At 41.7% G+C, this 18,353-nt stretch overlaps 1 protein-coding gene across 3 annotated transcripts in view; it reads right to left on the reverse strand.

Annotated features, from left to right (window-relative positions):
* Window positions 1–382: 382 nt before the first annotated feature.
* LOC135497004 (zinc finger protein 385B-like) overlaps window positions 383–18,353 on the reverse strand; it is a 112,454-nt gene continuing 94,483 nt past the window's right edge. For all 3 annotated transcript variants that reach the window (XM_064786628.1, XM_064786627.1, XM_064786629.1), the window contains 2 exons: window positions 13,445–13,629; window positions 383–1,759 (listed from right to left, as the gene is read on the reverse strand). In XM_064786628.1, the coding sequence (XP_064642698.1) occupies window positions 1,410–1,759; window positions 13,445–13,629 (535 nt within the window). In that variant the 3' untranslated portion in view covers window positions 383–1,409. The remainder of the gene's footprint in view (window positions 1,760–13,444; window positions 13,630–18,353) is intronic.

Here is an 18,353-nt window from a genome sequence, read left to right on the forward strand (position 1 = left end):
GCATACTCAAAATATGATCTGTAATATCATCAGGTCAATGAATCCTTGTCTAGTGCAGCCAATCAAAAGTTATCTTCGAAAGCAACCAAGTGCAGTCATTGCTTGATAAGTTATTCTCTTCTATGATTGGTCACTTTGCAAACAACCATGTACAGTCATTGGTTGATAAGTTATTCTCTGCTATGATTGGTCACTTTAAAAGCAACCATGTGCAGCCATTGGTTGATACATGTACTCTAACCTATTCTCTGCTATGATTGGTCACTTTGTAAGCAACCTTGTGCAGCCATTGATTAATTAAAAAAAAAGTTAAATACTAAAATCAGTCTATGTAATGAATGGTTACATTCAAATCAACCATTTGCAGCCATTGGTATATTTCAAAGCTGTTCCGCGATGATGGTGCTTTTGAAATGAACCTTGTGCAGCCATTGGCCAATTTTAAAGCTTCTCTGCCATGATTGGTTAATTTTAAAAGCAACACAAATATCCCAACCAATGGTATCCTTATAACGTGCATCGTCGAACAAGTTAAAATACCAGTTTGATTACATCTCAGAAAAGGTCTTTGACCATAATATAATAACACATTTATTTACACTGATATTTGACCAGATTCAAAATACGAGTTAACTCTCATGAAAAAATCATTATATGTACAGCAACAACATATAATATGTATATATTTATAGCTTAAGTTTTTTTTCTTCAGAAAAAGGTAATTCTTATCGTCACATAATGTGAACCTATACAATAGAATAAATAATATGTAAGATGCATGATGCATGAATGTTATGACATTTACACAACAATGTGAACGCTTTTCACAGAGTGCCTATTGGGCAATGTTAAGAGAAATGTGGTATTTGTTTCGTAAATGTTTCGATTGAATCTTATTGTTTGTTTCATTGTATTCTAAAGCACACAAAGTTGTATTGAGGAATATTTGAGCGATCTACTCGCTTTTGGTGTTCAATTTTCATCGTACAACACCACATTGCCCTTACATTCTAAACTCAAGAACTGATTCGACCTCGACCTTAGGCTAGCAGGTCATTATAACCGTGACATTTAAAGTCATTGGCCCAGTCCATCCTAGTGTCCTTTGCAAATTGGTCTTGGCCACTGACAGTTTTGTCATATCTGCAACTTCCAACTTCCAGTGGTAGTGATCACCTGAATATACTTGAAGGGGTGGTAGCTTGACAATGTGTGGTGGGTAGTTTGACCTTTATTGGTGGTAACTTGACCTTGAACATCACAGTAATGACCTTGACCTACATCTAACATTCATCAACCTTCTTCACCACGAAGTCCGTCTTTCTTGCAGTCGCAGACCCGATGCTCCCTGTCTTCTCTATATGTATAAAATTGATCTTGAATATCAGTTCAATGACCTTGGCCTACACCTAACTTTCCTCATCTTCCTTCATAACGAAATTCGTCTTTTTCGCCGCCGAATGATTGACTCGATGCTTCTTACTCTCTATATGCTGTTGGAACTGAGTATCTGAGTTGGCCGATATGTTACAGGCAGAGCAGTAAAACTGACCACTTGGCGTCCGATAGTTGGTGAAATCACGTCTGATCTTCTTCGCAGCGGGCGGTGAGAAACTTGGATCTGCATCAACGGTGACCTGGTTGTTGTTATTGACTTGTGTGGTATTGTTGTTATTGTTATGAGGGTTGGGGATGGTGTTATGGGTGTGTTTTGTCCCCCTGAGGGTGAGAGTGCCTCCTGGTATGAACTTGGTCAGACCTGGAACGATACAAAATGCAAAGCTGTAGGCACTAGTCAACAAACGTTGCTGAAAAGAAGCAATTTTCAAAGTTTGTGGGGTGCGGTGTTGGGGGTGGTAGTGGGTGCCAATATGGCAGTACATGTATCATCAATATATGTGAGAGTGCCTGAAGTGAAATCAAAATATAAACTGTGAGGTAATGTTGTGCTGGTCAGGATGGCATTTTGGTGTAACAAAACTGTCCCTCTTTTCAACAACGTACACGCAATTACAGGATTAGGGAATCATGAATGCAAAAGGTTCTATCCCCAGCAACACCAGACCTGTCCGGCCTACAATTCAGAGAACCAAAACAGAACTGACAGGCAAATTGGCGACTTTTGTTGAAGAATCTGGCTATTAATCCATCTTCAATAGAAAGAGATAAAACTTGGCTCCATAATTGGCTAGGATTAACGGGTCATGTTAAGATATTTTGAGAAAATGATCTAAGAGATTGGTCTCCTATTCAAAAGAGCGGTGCCAGACTGGAAGTTAGAGAGCCATGCTGATCATTCACCCTCAGGTGTTTAAACCTTTTATTTTGAACAAGATATAGCGGGGCCTACACTTGCTCTACTCTAGCAGCAAGAGCAGCCTGGTTGCTGCTGTGCTCGCCCACCAGAAGAGATCATAAGAGAAGAATGTTGTTACATGATCAACATGACTTTGTTAACCGAATAGAATCCACCTATTGTTTAGAGTCGTACAAAAAAGACTGATCAAATGAACCAAGCCAGTATGAACAACAACTTAACGCTTCTTTTTCTAAAGACCACCTGTTCATGGACACACATAACTGATCAGATGGCTACAGCGCTTGTTCTAGAGCAAAACGAACTCCCCAAAGATGTTGTATGTTTTCTGACAGAAAAAGAGTAATGCTCCGAATGTTACAGGTTCTTGTCGATCAGTGGCATCACTCCACCATGCTAACAGAAAGAGGTGCAGGAGCTAGAATATTCCGTTAGATGTAGCTTGTAATGCCCGGGGCTGTTCTGAACGCAACAACATGCCAGTAGCGCCATTATTATAAGTGTGACTATTTCCATATTTACTTCTATATTTTCCAAAATATACAAAATTGCCTATTCATTACTTGACCTAAAGCAGCAAAATGGCCCATCAAGTCGTAATAATTACCCCAAAGCAATTAGGACAGGAAAACATGCTCCCGGGGTATTTCTATGAGAGCATGATATGAGGGAAATTTTCATTGTATTGAAGCAATATTTTTCTTCCGGGTTAGGACCCTAATGGGCGGACCTTTCTTCACGATTCCAAATACTTATATAAAATTCAACATATTTGTCGTATTGTTCATTTATTTGTTCAACAGCTCTACGTTATCCGATACTATTAGCATTGATACTGACAGGATAAGGGATTAGAATGCTTTATAAGGAAGGGAAAGGGTCACTACTCCTGAAAAGTTATCCTTGTTGCTTAATCCTTATGATTCATTATTCATTATTTCGGCACTATGAAAACACTAGGTGCAGATATGGTGTGGCCATGACTAAACCACTTGGTGGTTATGAACTAAAAACTCACATTTTGTACGCATTCAAGTTGGTCGTTTCAGGTTTACACAAAATTATGTCATATCACCTGAAGTACACGGCCTGGTTTCTCAAGGCTATTCTGCCCTCTGAATTTTTTTCTTCTAGACTGATAACCGAAAAAACCATAATTATTCATTTTGAATTTAAACAGTCTACGAATTAAAGAACAAGCTGTGTTTGTTGTTCAAATCAACGTAACACTACTGAACAATGCCTAAACCCTCCTTAAGTCAAACCGTTATGTGATGAACAGTTACGGGTTAAAGCCATCCTAGACTTGAGACAGCTAACATGGTTTATTTCATAAGCTAGCCTAATACTTCCAAGCCTCTTAAGCTTATCTCAATCCTTTTGACGTGGGGCACTTTCTATTGTCGCCCTTTTAACACATGCTGCTTGAGCATGGACGTTATGTTAACGACCGTCAATTTAAATCTGTTCTTAACTGTCCGGACTATTGCGTTGGTCAATGAGCTGAGCAACTTAAATTATGTTGGCAGGGGCATCTGACCCCTTACTGAATTCCAAGAATGTGCCTGGCCAAGGTTATCCTGTTTGGGGCGAAAAATATGCAACATGAATACCAAACAAGGTATCATATTCATTTCCAAGTCTTTTAACTTCATAATCCAATCTTATCCAAAGATACAGACAGATGAAAAGTCGCTAAAAACTCTCTTCTTGTCGTGAATGTGTCACTGTGCTCTGTGACTAAATGCATTTTGAAAAAGAGACATCGGATAGATAGCTAACCAAGTCATCTCTTTGCTTGGGCGATCATATCTGCTCTCAACAATCATATCTCCCCTTTGAACCCTAGCAGCCCCTTTAACAAAAAATGGAACTCACCTTCTACTTTTAGTTTACATTAAGATGGCGTTTTCACCGCTACTATGTCACTGGTTATGACTCAGAACACCTTTCATCTCGCGACTCAGCCATAACAAATTCTATACAAGCAATTAAGTCCAAGTGTTAATGATAAATAATTCCTTGCATCGATCCGACGCAGGATAAAACACCATCAAAGAGGTGAGCAGATTGGCAAAGCGTCAAATGTCAAAGTTATGGTGACTTGATTGTGAGAAGAAATGACAAATTCCGAAAGAAATTGACAGATTTTTGATATCACATGTCAAAGGGACAATGTGTGTGCAGAGAAGAAATAAGTCCAATCATTGGGGTATTGGGCAAAAAACAAACTGTTTGATGAAATATCACCCTTTTCGAAGAAGGAATTATCTCGGATTGGTGACATTCTTTTCCTTAACCTTTTTTAAACCAAAATACTGATCGATATCGTAAACCTTAAAGCCCCTGTATTTTGTTGACGAGAAGTCTTTTTTGAGCGACAGTTATTTTTTCAGTCCAATATCTTCTTTTTGAAGAACACAACTGAGACTGTACAGACTGATAGTCCCAACTGGTATCATCCCCACCTAGTGCTGTTCAACCAAACTACAAAGAAGGGGTCAAAACAAAGGTTCACACCACTTGAGAACTACCAACTGTTCAAACAACATGATCTTATTTTGATAGTCTGGGTCACAGTTGCGTTATATTGGCGATAATTTGAGTAATCGCAACCAACTCCCGCAAGGGTTGAATAAGACCCCTTACTGAAATGTTTTTCCGCTTTGGTAGCGTGTTTTTCTTATATTATGATCATTTTCTGAACTAATATTGGGAAATTCTTGATAAATAACCCACTTCGATGTTTATTAGTTATAGCATTACGCAGTGGTGGTACATTGTTGAAACAGTGGTGTAACTCCATCGCCATGCAAGCTAGAAATATGCACTTTTTTGCACCTGTTTTTTTCTCCCGCAGGCACGAATCAAAGATGGCGGCAAGGGAGAACGTAGTCAATAGGAACCCTCACAATCTACGTCGGCGTTTGACGACGGAGAGACCGCCAACCTACGCCCTCCTGCAGGCCGATGGATGGTTCGGATAGAAGTCTGCTTTTGGATGGCTCTGATCGAAGTATATGCCATAGGGTCTGATGGCAATGGGAGGGTGCCCTAACCATACAATCGGTGTTTGGTTCAGAATACAACCAACTACATAACAACAGCTTTCCACCCAAACTCTCATCAAGGTTACAAGAGAACACTGTTTGCATGCGATCTATTTCACTTGATTGCAATAATGAGCAAAATTGGACTGAAAATTGGTGTTAAGTGTTCATGACTTAAGAATAGCCACAGAACTTCAGAGGCTAATTAGATCATTTGAGGCTGATTATGTAGTTGATTATCAATAAGTGGCAATTAGTCACGTTTGAACACAAATACTTTCAAAAATGATATTTTCTCAAGCTGAAGGTGCTGTGGAAAATGGGTCATGGTGGATCGTAGGAATACAAGTGCTGTCCCCTAGTATAACAAACGCAAACTTGGTTGGTCATGGTCTCCAAGAAAAGGACCCTTCCAGGCCGACACGTATTGGATATTATCAAGTGTACATAATTGCCCTACGCCAGAATCAAAGAGCACTCTATATTGTCTGTGGAATCAATAAGGTGTATCTACACTGAAATATAGAGCACGAGATATCAGAGTTCAAACTAAGCCCTAACACGAAGGTGTACTGAATGACTTCCTTATATTTAGAAAAGAATGCCCAAAATATTTCTCAAATACTAAGCATTTAACAACCAATTATATCAGTGTCCTGTTGAACTATTTGTTAAGCACACAACGGCCTACAAAAATTGGACAGGAAAACACAAAAGCAGACAGTTTAACTAAATACCCACAAACAGATTTAACTTAAGATAAGAAGGGACTCTAGGGTCAAAGTATTTAGGTTCCTCAAAACTTTCGGACAAAAGATGAAAGGGTAAAACATTGTTTTTTTAAGTGACTTTGATCGTGGAATGCAGCGTGGAATGATCTGATAATTGGGTTTTTGAGGAGGAGATCGCTACCTGGTGATAAATGGTGACAATAACGTTGTTTGGAACTTCAACGAACGGCGTACCCTTTAAGAATTCCAGAGCGAGAAATCGTTCCTCCCAGTCTCAGCCGCCGGAACACTCTCTGAGATAAAAACAGCTGTAGCATTAATTCCATACAATTCAATCACTATTACTAATCAGAGAAACACTGAACGGAACCTGATTGCGGGTGCTACCGCGGCGCTACCCTCAAGCTAACTAATAGAACGGAATGCCCCCTAATGAAAGAACGAGATCACTGCGCAGCTTGCGAATCTAATAGACGATTAACACATCCTTCTTCAAACAGACTCATTCAAACAATAGCAGTGACTTTCTGAGACCTTTACAAAATTATCTGCATCAATGAGAATGGAGTCTGGGTTGGAAATTGACACAATTGAATCGGTGGAAGCTATTTCCATATTTCTTTGATGGTTTCGTGTTATCACAAGACAACCAAATCGAGTTACATTGTGATTTTTGGGAACAGATTGTCTTTTAACTGATAAAAGAATGAGGTATCGACTGAGTTCTGAGAAAGTTTTCAAAAATGATTGCTGCAGCTACTTTACCACAACACGACATAGGTGATTAGCAGTCACGAAGGACACAGTGCGAGGTACCAATTATATTCCACTAGGGAGCTTGCAAATTACGAATTCGCGACATTTTGCTTCTCGTTTCAGAACGGACCTTGACTAACCAAAGGCTAGTGAAGATCATAAATTGTTTATGCTACCGAAGAGTCTTCAGCTTTTTGATTATTTGGCTCAGTTCTTTCAGAACCTCAAGGACATAATGCCAGCGTCCATAACCACCATTTCAATTAACCTTCTGCAGCTACCCGGGAGGGGTTTAATTGACATCTCTACCTTATTCATGAGCCAACCCACTCGACATTCATTTTCGTCTCCTTTGTTGAACCGAAACTTGTGCACATCTCTTTACATGATGCCTTGAGATTTTGGCTCTTTATTGCTTGAAACTGAACTAGTCGTCATCTGACCAAGGGCTATCCAACAATTTATGGATGTAGGTCCGACTTCCTGAGGGGCACTTTTCATAATGAAGTGATCTGGACAATAAATGGCGGATGATACCCGTTGGGGCGATGTCCAAGCTAAGATGCCTTTCTTGTTGTAATGAAATGCATTGTTCTTATAATCATGAGATGTTGGAGGACGTGAGGGGCAATCGATGATGCGACCTCTTTTAAACAAAGGCTCGGGAGCGCTGCCGACCATGCTAAGCCAGTGCCGAAGTCAAAGTGGTCATCATCATCATCATCATCAGCATTTACTCGGAAACTGTGGCGACTACTTCGCCAACAGCGCAGCTGCAAATTTTCAGCCACATCGGTCAGTTGGCAAGGTTTTTCCACCACTGCCGATGCCTCCTTGGCCTTTCCCATCAGAGCAGTTTGGGTCTCCCATCAGTTCTGAAAGTCTCTTGCACACGGATATAAGAAACGTTCAAAGCAGTAATTCGGTGAATCTGATCGGAATTCCGCATCGTTCGTCTCGTTGTTGAAGAATGGAGACGACGAAGACAGAATGAATCAGTTGTGACAGTGTTACACTATCCGTCATGGACAAAACAGGCCCTGGAGACGGTTGTGGTACAAAAGGACACTCTACTTTATTCTGAAACAGAAGGAGCAAAATGCATCACATCAAGAACACAGTAACAACCCATTAAATGAATCATCGCCAAATATTTCAAGATGAAAGTTTTTATCATTCTGACACAGGTGCAATTAACCTCTAGGGTTTAAGGCAAGCGTTTTGATGGCAAAGGTTGCCCGCAAATGACTTAATGCAATTGCAGTCACTTAAACTTCGAGGGGCTTTGTCTGTGGCCATTAGCGTAGATGACATCAAATTTCTGATGAGATAAATGTGCATTAGGCAAGACAAAGCAGTGACATGTTTTTTAGGGGTTACGCAACTACAAGAAGGTAAGTCCGCATGGTATGTCGTTGCTACTTATCCCTTCGGAAAGGAAGGGAGGGGTTTATCTTCCATTGGGTTCATATTCACTTGAGTTAGCAATAGGCATCCTACCCACTTTAGTAGGCCCCGATCCGCTGTTCATCTTGTAGAGGAATGAGCATCCCTGCTGTCTAAGGGCCACAGAGACTAGCGCAAGAGGGGTGGTCCAGACGTGCGCAGACTTACACAGACTAGCGCAAGCTTGGCCGACGTTTATACAATTGTACTTTTGTGGCTTGGGTCTCCTTGAACCTTTGTTTGGACAGTAGCCATGGGTCTTGGTTGAAGCCTAATCATCACTCCCTCCCAATTCTCGCGGAGACAAACATCCCAACCCATCGTGTCCTAATCTCCCTTCGGAGGTTTTCACCAAACCCACCTAATCCTCGCCTCCCAAGAGCCCTACCCATTGTTCACGAGTTCTAGTGTCGTGACTGGCACACGTATCGATCTTACGCGAGAGTTATTGTCCTAATACACGAGAGATTGTGCAGTTTGCTGAAATATCTGTTTAATTTCTATTGAACAATGGCGATAATGGGCATGGAGAATTGAGCAATCAATTCTCCCTTGGGGTTATGGATCCAGTAAAGTGGTGTCAGTGATAAGTCAAACTTAATGACTTGGAGATGAAACTGCACTTTTTCGAGATGATGCCGAACAGTATTTAACAGCTACTTCTGTGGCCTCAACGAAACAAAGGATTTTGGTCAGGGGTGAAGCTTTCGGGATGATGAAGGTATTGGTCCACCGACTAAACTGGGGCCGTCAGATCATGTCGCCTCTGTCTAATAGACATGAAGTACAAAGACGATATACCCGATAGTAAGCCAGCATGATATTGGTCCAAACTATGACAGTGTGCTTTGACTGTGGGAAGAAATGTCAGATACATGAAACGGATTTATTCAAGGCGGGCCGTTGGTAATGGAAATGTCTTGTTTCTGTTTCAATCGAAGAAAGCCAACATCACTGACAGAAAGGGTCAAGAAATATACCCATCAAAAGGAAAACATTTGATGGATGTTTTGACAATGACCAAGACCCTTAGCTGCCAAGTCAGTCGTTAACGGATACATTTTTAATACCGGAATGTGACATCGGGTCCCATAATGACGTGTTGGCATGACAATGGCGAGATAAGAAGATGACTCAACGCGGGGACAGGCAGGTGCCGCGACTGCGTCATCGCGGCAGATACGCGGCCCCGTCACGGGACATCCGAACAAAACGAAATGTCACGAGTGATTTAACACTCATCTGGGGCCTGTGACGCAATTTAGACAAATCCCAACGTGATTTACTCAATTCTACAGGAATTAGGCCGGGTTCTTATCAATCAAATTTGAATACCTAATTTCCGCGTGTCCCCATTTGGCGATTGTTCGGTCCCTGGACCAATCAGTAGAGTGACTAACCCATATTGACTGGTCGCGCGAATCGCCGCGATAATTGTTACGATATCGTTTCAGAATTAATCCAGAGTTGACAAACTTTGTATAATAAGTCAATTTCTGCTGCGACATCTCGTGAGTATCGGAGCGTGAGTATTCCGCGATGGCGCTGGCCGTCACAATCAGTCACAACCGTGGATCAGAATTGCGGACGAAAAATGATAACTTCTACAAGAGAGCCAATTAATGCCGACCAGATAAGATCCACATGAGTCATCGCATAAAAAGCACTGAAAGCACAATTACCATTAAAATTATCGCAAGGTTAGGGTGCGGTGGTTACACACAAAGACAGAGAGGCAGGAGGAATATAACTCCTTTACAGTTCAATGGCTCCAAAGGAAGCCATCATGTGTCACAATAGAAAACATCATTGCCCTCGATTTTTCATTTTGGTGGTGAAAGAATGGGATCGATTTAACCCTGGTTCAGTAGACTTGTCAATTTCTTTCCGAAAGGTAAAATGCTTTCTTATTTTTTCATTGATAATCCATGGTAGACAGGCCGTTGATTTGATTTGAAAGTGATTTGAGCTACAAACATGACAAAGCGGTTTCTATAAACAGAGAGAAGACCAGTGAACGTGACACTACCCATGCAAGAGCTAGCACGGTAGGTCAATGACCAGCGAAGGAGGCCCTGCGTGCTGTTATGTTTCTTCTCAATTTGACCCTTGACTTCTGTTGGGGCCTCGTGAGAGTAGACCATCATGGACGCCTACTCTGAATCATGGGACGAGAGGGTAAAATTCAAGATGGGGTTTATAGGTTAACGAACACTAGCAACTCCTCATGTTTTAGATAACGTGGACCGCACAGCAACAGCGAACCAAGTTGGTACCCTGCCCAAGGCAGACTTATGTACGATGCTCAGCTCTTAAATCCTACTGCTTTCCCTCAAAAAGCACATTCAACCAAAGACTTACAGACACAAATCCGAAAAGATGCTGCACTAACAATCAATGTACCCACAGGCACAACTCGGACAATCACGCAAAGGAAGTCACCACGATTAGTAGACAGGGACAACTCTGATACAATTTTGAACAATGGCGAATTATGACTACGGCGTGACAGGAAGTGAACAATCTGGGTAATTAAGGACCTTGGGGAGGTACGATCAAAGGGAAAGGGCTGAAACAGGCTCCGGAGCCTGGAGAGGTCCTGATCACAGATCAGAAACGAGGAAGAACCATTGTTCCAGGTTGTTAGTGTGTAATTTAGGGATTTATACCCTCATTTAGTGGCAAATTAGATATTCCTTTCGAAGGTACTTTAATTTTTCGTGAATTTTCCCCGATGGCATTTCTCGAAATAAACGAGGGTAGAGGTGCAGTCATTATTCGGTATGGGTTATGGTTTCACGGGTAATCCAAGGCCTGTGACTGGTCACTGTGTGCCTCTCTTTCGCGCAGAAACCATCTGCCACCCCCGGGCTTCCATCACCCTTGCAATGGAGTGTTACTCATACCAGATGGCTGCGTGTATACCAAGGAAATGTAGTTGGGAGACGGCACATCGCAGAGTCAAGAGCCGCAATGGTGATGATCAACCTCACACAACATCTGTGAGGGATCCGAGAAGGAAATGTTCAGATCAGTCACAATATCGTCTACCCGATCCATAATCATCATGATTAGATGCCAAGGAAATTAAAACGTGCTTCTCGCTCTCCTTCATGCAAACTCGGGCATGCAGCTCACTTAGAAGTCAGGCCGAAAAAGAATAAGAATAAGAAGAGGATTAAGAAGCAACGCCGCATTGCTATAGTTTTATAAAAACCCTGACGGCCAAGTTAGAAAACACTAACGCCCGACGACCGGTCAGCCATGTTTCAAACACGTTAGACTACCAGCAGGCCGCCGTGGCGCTACGGTATTCACCAAGGGAGCACTCTCCAAGCTCGAAATCGAATACCACCTCATCAGACAGTTCCTCAACCCACGCATGGTTTTAATACTAGTAACGCGGGAAATGGTTTTGCATCTTTAAAACTCAAAAAAAGGTTCGTGCTCTTTTAATCATCAGAGGGTGTCATGTTCATCTCCTGATTATGTATCTTATGAATTGACTTTGCCAATATTGTAAAAGGCCATATTTTAAAAGCCACTTCGAAACTAAAAATGGTACAGATGGCGCAATAGACGCCATTCTGTCAGGCACGTACGTGAAATGAAAATCTGAAAAATATATTCATTGGCAACAACGGCTTCTTGGCAGACTGGGTGAGACGGCAAGGATCAAGTGGCGAGGGTTCCGAGTTCGAACCCGCTCGAGGGATAGTTTTCTTTTTTTTACACTAGACCTGTCTCGTCAATGCCAGCAGAGCACATCTCCACTGTACCAGATGTGTTGTCGATTCCATCTATCGGAATAAAACTAAAACAAGAAATGGCAGCGTTGTGCTGAGTCAGATTTCAGTACTCGTATTATGGAGGAGATGGAGACACTGTATCTTCTAACACTTAACGGGGAGGATGAAACGAGGTGAGACGAGCAATCATTATTACATACGACTGGGAAGAATCTGTCACCTCTGGTGGTGGAGAGGTCAAATATAGTTTCACCACTTTTGTGTAGACACAGGCTGTCACAAATCAGGTTGTTGTCATATTTTAGTTAGGGTTTAAGCCACTGGTCAGTGGGGAGCTACTGATCAGGTGGCCAGGTTGGCCAGTATTCGGCCTTTTGATGCTGTTGCCTGTATGAGAAGGACATTCTCAGTGTGTGTGTTAACAAGAGTGAAACTTGGGTTCCTGTGTGTAGTCAAGCGAATAAATGGTGCTAGCTGTTAAACGACTTACGGCTGATGAGTTTTGTATTCGTAGCGTACCCAGTGAGGGACAGGGTCCGCGACATAGACTGACTCCGACTTCAAACCTACTTCATATTTTTGTTTAGCCAAAGTAAATGCAGAAACGAAACAAAACATAATATCATCAACTAGCGTCATTCTCATCAACGTCTTTATGCTGAACCATATTCCTCAATCTCTTATGAAAGGTAGGCTATATGACACCCAGCCACTGACCAATTAGGACTTGCTATTCCCGGTAATGACCCAATAGACCGCTTAAATGCAAGCAGAGGAACAATTTTCTAGTCATTTCCGTGAAATGATGAAGTGCTTTGATGATAGCCCTGGGAAAGACAGCACAGGCTGTGATAGCATTTCCTGAGCAGATATTCATAGCACACCTGACGGATTACATTCCCGCCACTTTCATGAATAGATAATCGTTTTGGCGCCAATGCTTAGGAAACCTAGTTTGAGAGAAGACGGTATTCAATATGTCACTTTCCATGGTGACCGCGTGAAGACATGTTGTTGGGTCATTTGTTGTCGTTGGGGGATAATCTTCTCATGCCACGGTCTAGACAACTAGAAATGCGGAATGGGTGTGAGAAGACATTTATAGGTTGTGACATGATCGATGAGACCGCAGCTCCCGGCTGAGACATGTAAGGGGACACATCCTCACAAAGCAAATACTTGTGATGAGGACGTGTGCGATTTTCGAACAAAGTTGGTGAGGACGGAGAACTGTCGTAGATCAAAGTATCATTGAGATGTGAAACCCACAGAGAGAACCTTTCGAGAAGAATCTTAGATAAGATTTCCTTAAAGAGCTTAGGAATTCCTCTCATAAACACAGTATTTGAAGTATTGCAATTTTGACCTGTCGCCTGACAGCAGACAACCGCTTACCTCCATTTCCATTCATTTTTGTTCCCCATCGTCCCTTTAGAGGCCTCACAAACGCTGCTGCCTTAAAGCTGCCCTTTTCTTTAAGGTTAAGCCTGGCTGCATGTTTGGCCCCTCGTAAATGACTGTTGAGCTGCTCCTGAGACGTGGCATACACCTGACACACCGTGCACATATACGTGGCTTTTCTGTAAAGAGAAAAACGGGGGAGAATATTACAGACATTGTAACCAATTTCAGCAGAAGCTGTCTTCGTGATGAGCTTACTCCATGAGCCGGTTCCACACCAAATACAGTTCTAGATGAACACCTGCTGCCACCGTTAAGTCACTTAGTATGCTACAAGCATCCAAAACCAATCCCCTGTACCATATTCCCTGAATATAACAATTGCCCAGAACTAGTATTAATGGATTAAAAGTAGCCAGTGATGAAGTGTCTACATATACTCATTTGAATCATTGGTATGCATAATGGAGGCAGTGGTACTGATACCAATAAAGCTATCTTCTAGATACAATGACGATGTAACCGCCGAGTTTCATCATGAAGAAAATGTTCTCCAGGGGTACTTAGCTTGGAGTAGGCCAGAGTAGAGGCACGTTGAAGCTCAGTGTCATCTGGTCAAAATGGCGGTTCGTTTGTTCATCAACAAGATCACGCTACGTCATCGTTATAAATGTATCAATCTTATATCTCCAATCCTGTTAACTTTACTATCCACTTTCAAGTTCTAATATCCAATTTATTCAATATGCAATCATGAGATATCAAAAGCCAATTTATTCGCAGAAAATCATCCCAGCCAACTCTCTGTGGACCATATATCAACGTGCAAATAACCGTAAAAAACAATTAATCCGATTAAGTATCACTCCAGCGAAGGTTACTCATGAAACCAATTAGGAGATCGACGAAACTAAAAAACCAAGAACCGAAATTCACCCTCTAAGCAAGGAACGAGTTAGTCAAAGTTCTAAATTATGGATAGCAGTAAAAACCATCAGAGAGACAGTGCCACCACTGACAACTACGAACTTTCATTCGAATATCGAAGTTTCGATTTTTGTTGTTGAAAACTCCATTTTGTTTTGACGATGATATCATTGCACAGTTCGTTCCGTTTTGTTTTGCCCCGTTTTCACCTCTAACTTGCAAATCCGATTCTGACCCTCGTCAGCAAAAATCAAGATGTCGGAACAGAACCTTTGTCGGAACAGATGATCAAATTCCGTTGTTTTTTTAGCTGGGCAGCTTCCCTGGAGCGGACAGTCACAATATTGCCAATTTGGCAAGAGACGAGATTAGAATAATTGTATTTGGATGGATCGGTATCCCTCTCATGGAATTTGCGATTCTGATATGACCCGAGTACACCATAAAACATTACGTGTTGTTGCCATCTCCAATAAGAAAAAACCTGGTATGGACGAACGGTCTTGGGAGGTTTCTCTGCCATTATTGACAACACCCACCGAAGCCACAGCAATCGTGATCGCAACATTTGACCTTCCCTGAAGCACTCACTACCTACGGCCCTTGTATTGATTCATCAACAACACGCTTCTGTCCGGAAAGTTATCCAATATTCTGGTCCACGAATCCAACCTCACTGATGGGTCTCATATCAATGGTACACTCTTAAGAAACAGAGACTGTTGTCCTTTTGAAGAACCTTCAATTTTCTTCGGCCAATACATATTATATCCTCGGTCCCGATTCTTCTTAAAGCAAAATGTATGATGTGATAATATCGAAAACTGCAGGGGAGAAGTGGAGTTCGACCTTCAAACCAAGATAACGCTTTTACCCTTTGCCAGTCAAGGTGCACCCAAGTCTGATAGAATATCATCAGGTGAATGGAGATGGCCACCTGATTTCGTGACGAGTTGTTCACCAGAGCAATAACTGAAAATGCCAAGCCGAGACCAGGTGATTTAGTAAAGAGCTTATCTTCTCTCAGACTTGTAGTCAAGCTGCAAATAGTCGAATATTTGGAACCCATCAATTGATGAAACCAATGATTGAAGACGTCCAGCAGTAGCTTAGAGAGACCCAATGATTTAATGAATAATCATAATCGTATCTTGGTAATGAACCTAGGAGGAGATAAGCCAAGCTTGGTGACCAGTACATGATCAAGACGTATGGCCTATGTCAATCTGAACATCATGACCACTAGCACCACCACTGATGAAGAGACGAAACTAGCTACATTTCCTTCACCTCTACTGCCCTGAGTAGGCGTGGCACTTTGATTAAGATATTAACGAGGTTAGACAACCGGCACATTATCAACTTCTCAACAGTTTTACCTCTAATGGAACAGTCTCTTGTCACCAGATGATGTTAACTCAGACACCAGGCTCATGGAGGCTGACTAGATAGACTTTTAGCCCAAGACCCCCTGAGCTAAGTGCTCAGGGAGATCCGATGATTAATACAAGGCTTTGACATGTCTGTTCCTAATGAATCAATGCTATTAGTGCCATTAACCTCATGGAAGTCAGGGTTACTAAACAGTGCAATGACTTGGGGGTGATGTTTCTGGAATGAACTGTCTAGCGCTTGTCCCTAGGATGAATTACCAATACAACATTTGAAGACACAACCCAAACCGGAGGGAGATGTTTACGGCAAAGCAAATGACAAGACACGGATGGAACCTATTTATATTTTTATGGAAACGTCTCATTGTTAGACTTCTATGTCATCGACCTGAGGATATCAGGGTTCATGTTCGCCTCTCCGGCCCTTGGGTGTGCAGAGCCGGAGAAGCGAGTCAAGGTCACGTCGTGGTTGATATAAGACTCAACGGTGCGAGCCAGCTGCCCTGGGCTCCCTGTCAGCCCGAAACTATCAAAGCAATCACCAACACAAGATACCCTCTCACAACCCAGCAACCCCTGGGCATATTTGCATAGCTGCTCTAACATTCTTTGCAATTTTTGCAATAACTGTTTCATCAAAGGCAATTCCCCGTTAATGGCTGATCAAAGAGACATATTGACTTTCTCTCAAACGAATAACAGGTTCTAGATGTCTAGAGACGTCTTGAAGAGGAGTGATTTAGAATATGACTTTAATTCAAGGGGATTTCGCAGCGAATAAAGTAAATTTATTCAGGCACCAGTGTTGCTTTTTTTCTTGATTATAACTGTTGAATAGATGGAATTTGAAGAGCGTGAGTGCATCTTCATGCAAGAGTTTATGGAAACTTAGAGTTTAAGCTGGTTACTCTAAGATGTAACCATAGTCTTTTGATGGGAATGGATAAGTTAGGAGGCATTTGTAAGAGCAAATAAAAACTGCTCATGAATAAGCCGATTTCTGGAGCTTTCAAGAGCTTTTTCAAAGGAGAATGAGAAAATGTTTAAAAAAGGCTGCTCATAAAGTTTATTTCAAGCTTGCAGCAAGAATATCGATAAATCAGGGAACGGTTGTTCAAGACACTCCTTTGTGAACCAAGGCCTGGGCCCTTTCTACCAAACTAGTCTTGACCAACAACAATTTGCTGTCGGACCAAACCAACATCAGTCCGAAAAGCCATCTTAGGCAGTTTGACAAATACTCAAATACAGTTTTATATCTCCCTCAGGCAATATGATTTAAGAAAGCCTTGACTTAGGCATATCAAAGGCAACTGGCCTGCAGATCCATGGCCCATCATCGACGTGCATAGAATCATCTTCATGAATTTCGAAAAAGTCCATTCTTTTACCCAGTCTAACTTTCAGTACATTCATTCAAGCTGACAAGCATTAATGGCCATTAACCATATTACAATGTAATGTCATTATGCCAAACATGTTCAAGTCACTTATCAAATTGTTCAATTCACACGTTAAAATTTATTAGATTTGCTGACAAGTCCCTAAGGTAATCTCGAGTTGTCGCAGGGAATTTATAGAAATGACTTTAAATGTTAACGGTCAAATAGCCAAATTGAACTACTGCCTGACTTAAGACCCGATAGCTGATGGAACCACTGTCTGATTTTAGAACCTTTATCTGCCACCAAGTGGAACCACTGTCTAACATTATCCGCCGATCATCTGATGGAACTACTATCTGATCAATCTCTACTGCCATTGAATCAGAGTTTTCCATCTTCATCGAAGACTAACACAGCAGACAAAATCTGATAAAAGCAGGTACCACCTAATCAGCCGAAGAGTCCCTATGAGAAAAAACATTGATTACCAGTGGGCTTGTGCGCAATGACGGTCAAAGGTCGCCACAGGGGAGAGAAAAACACCAAGCAAATTAGGTAGAAGTAAACCTCCTCGTGAATATGATGTGGGTGAAAGACAGCTGTGTTATGTGATGATGGATGTAGGTTTTATTAAGGTTCATGCGGATATGCCCCTGCTTTAAGCTAAGTGATAAGGAGGATCTTCTTAAGTCGTTTGTACCCGCGGACACCGACAACAATCCTGACCGATGAACAGTTAAAAAACTAACAATGGAAAGAACTAATGAAAGTTCCAGTCTCCCTCATCTGCTCTAATAAACATTGGTTAGATCAAACAACTCATCACCCAACACCTAACGAAGATGAAAGTAAGACTGTTTGATATGAGGGCTGAGAAAATATAGGATGGCCATGAATGCCAATATTTGAGAAAGAAGGACGGATAAGCGACATCTTTTCGGTATATTTGTACGGCAACAATCATTGTTTTCTTTCTCTTTCGCTGGAACAATTGTTTGTCTAAGATCACCTGAATGAAGACACCAGACTCTACATAAACAGAGGATGGGCGTGCAATCACCTCCTGTGTGACGAGAGAGCAAGGAAGCCTTTTGTCTTGACAGGTTTATTGTTTGAGGACATCATCAGAGAAAAGAGCAGCAACAACAAAGAGTGGGACCGGCTCATTATCCAAATACTGATGACAACTATCAAGAC

This window comes from Lineus longissimus, chromosome 12, assembly GCF_910592395.1.
Source record: "Lineus longissimus chromosome 12, tnLinLong1.2, whole genome shotgun sequence".
NCBI lineage: Eukaryota > Metazoa > Nemertea > Pilidiophora > Heteronemertea > Lineidae > Lineus > Lineus longissimus.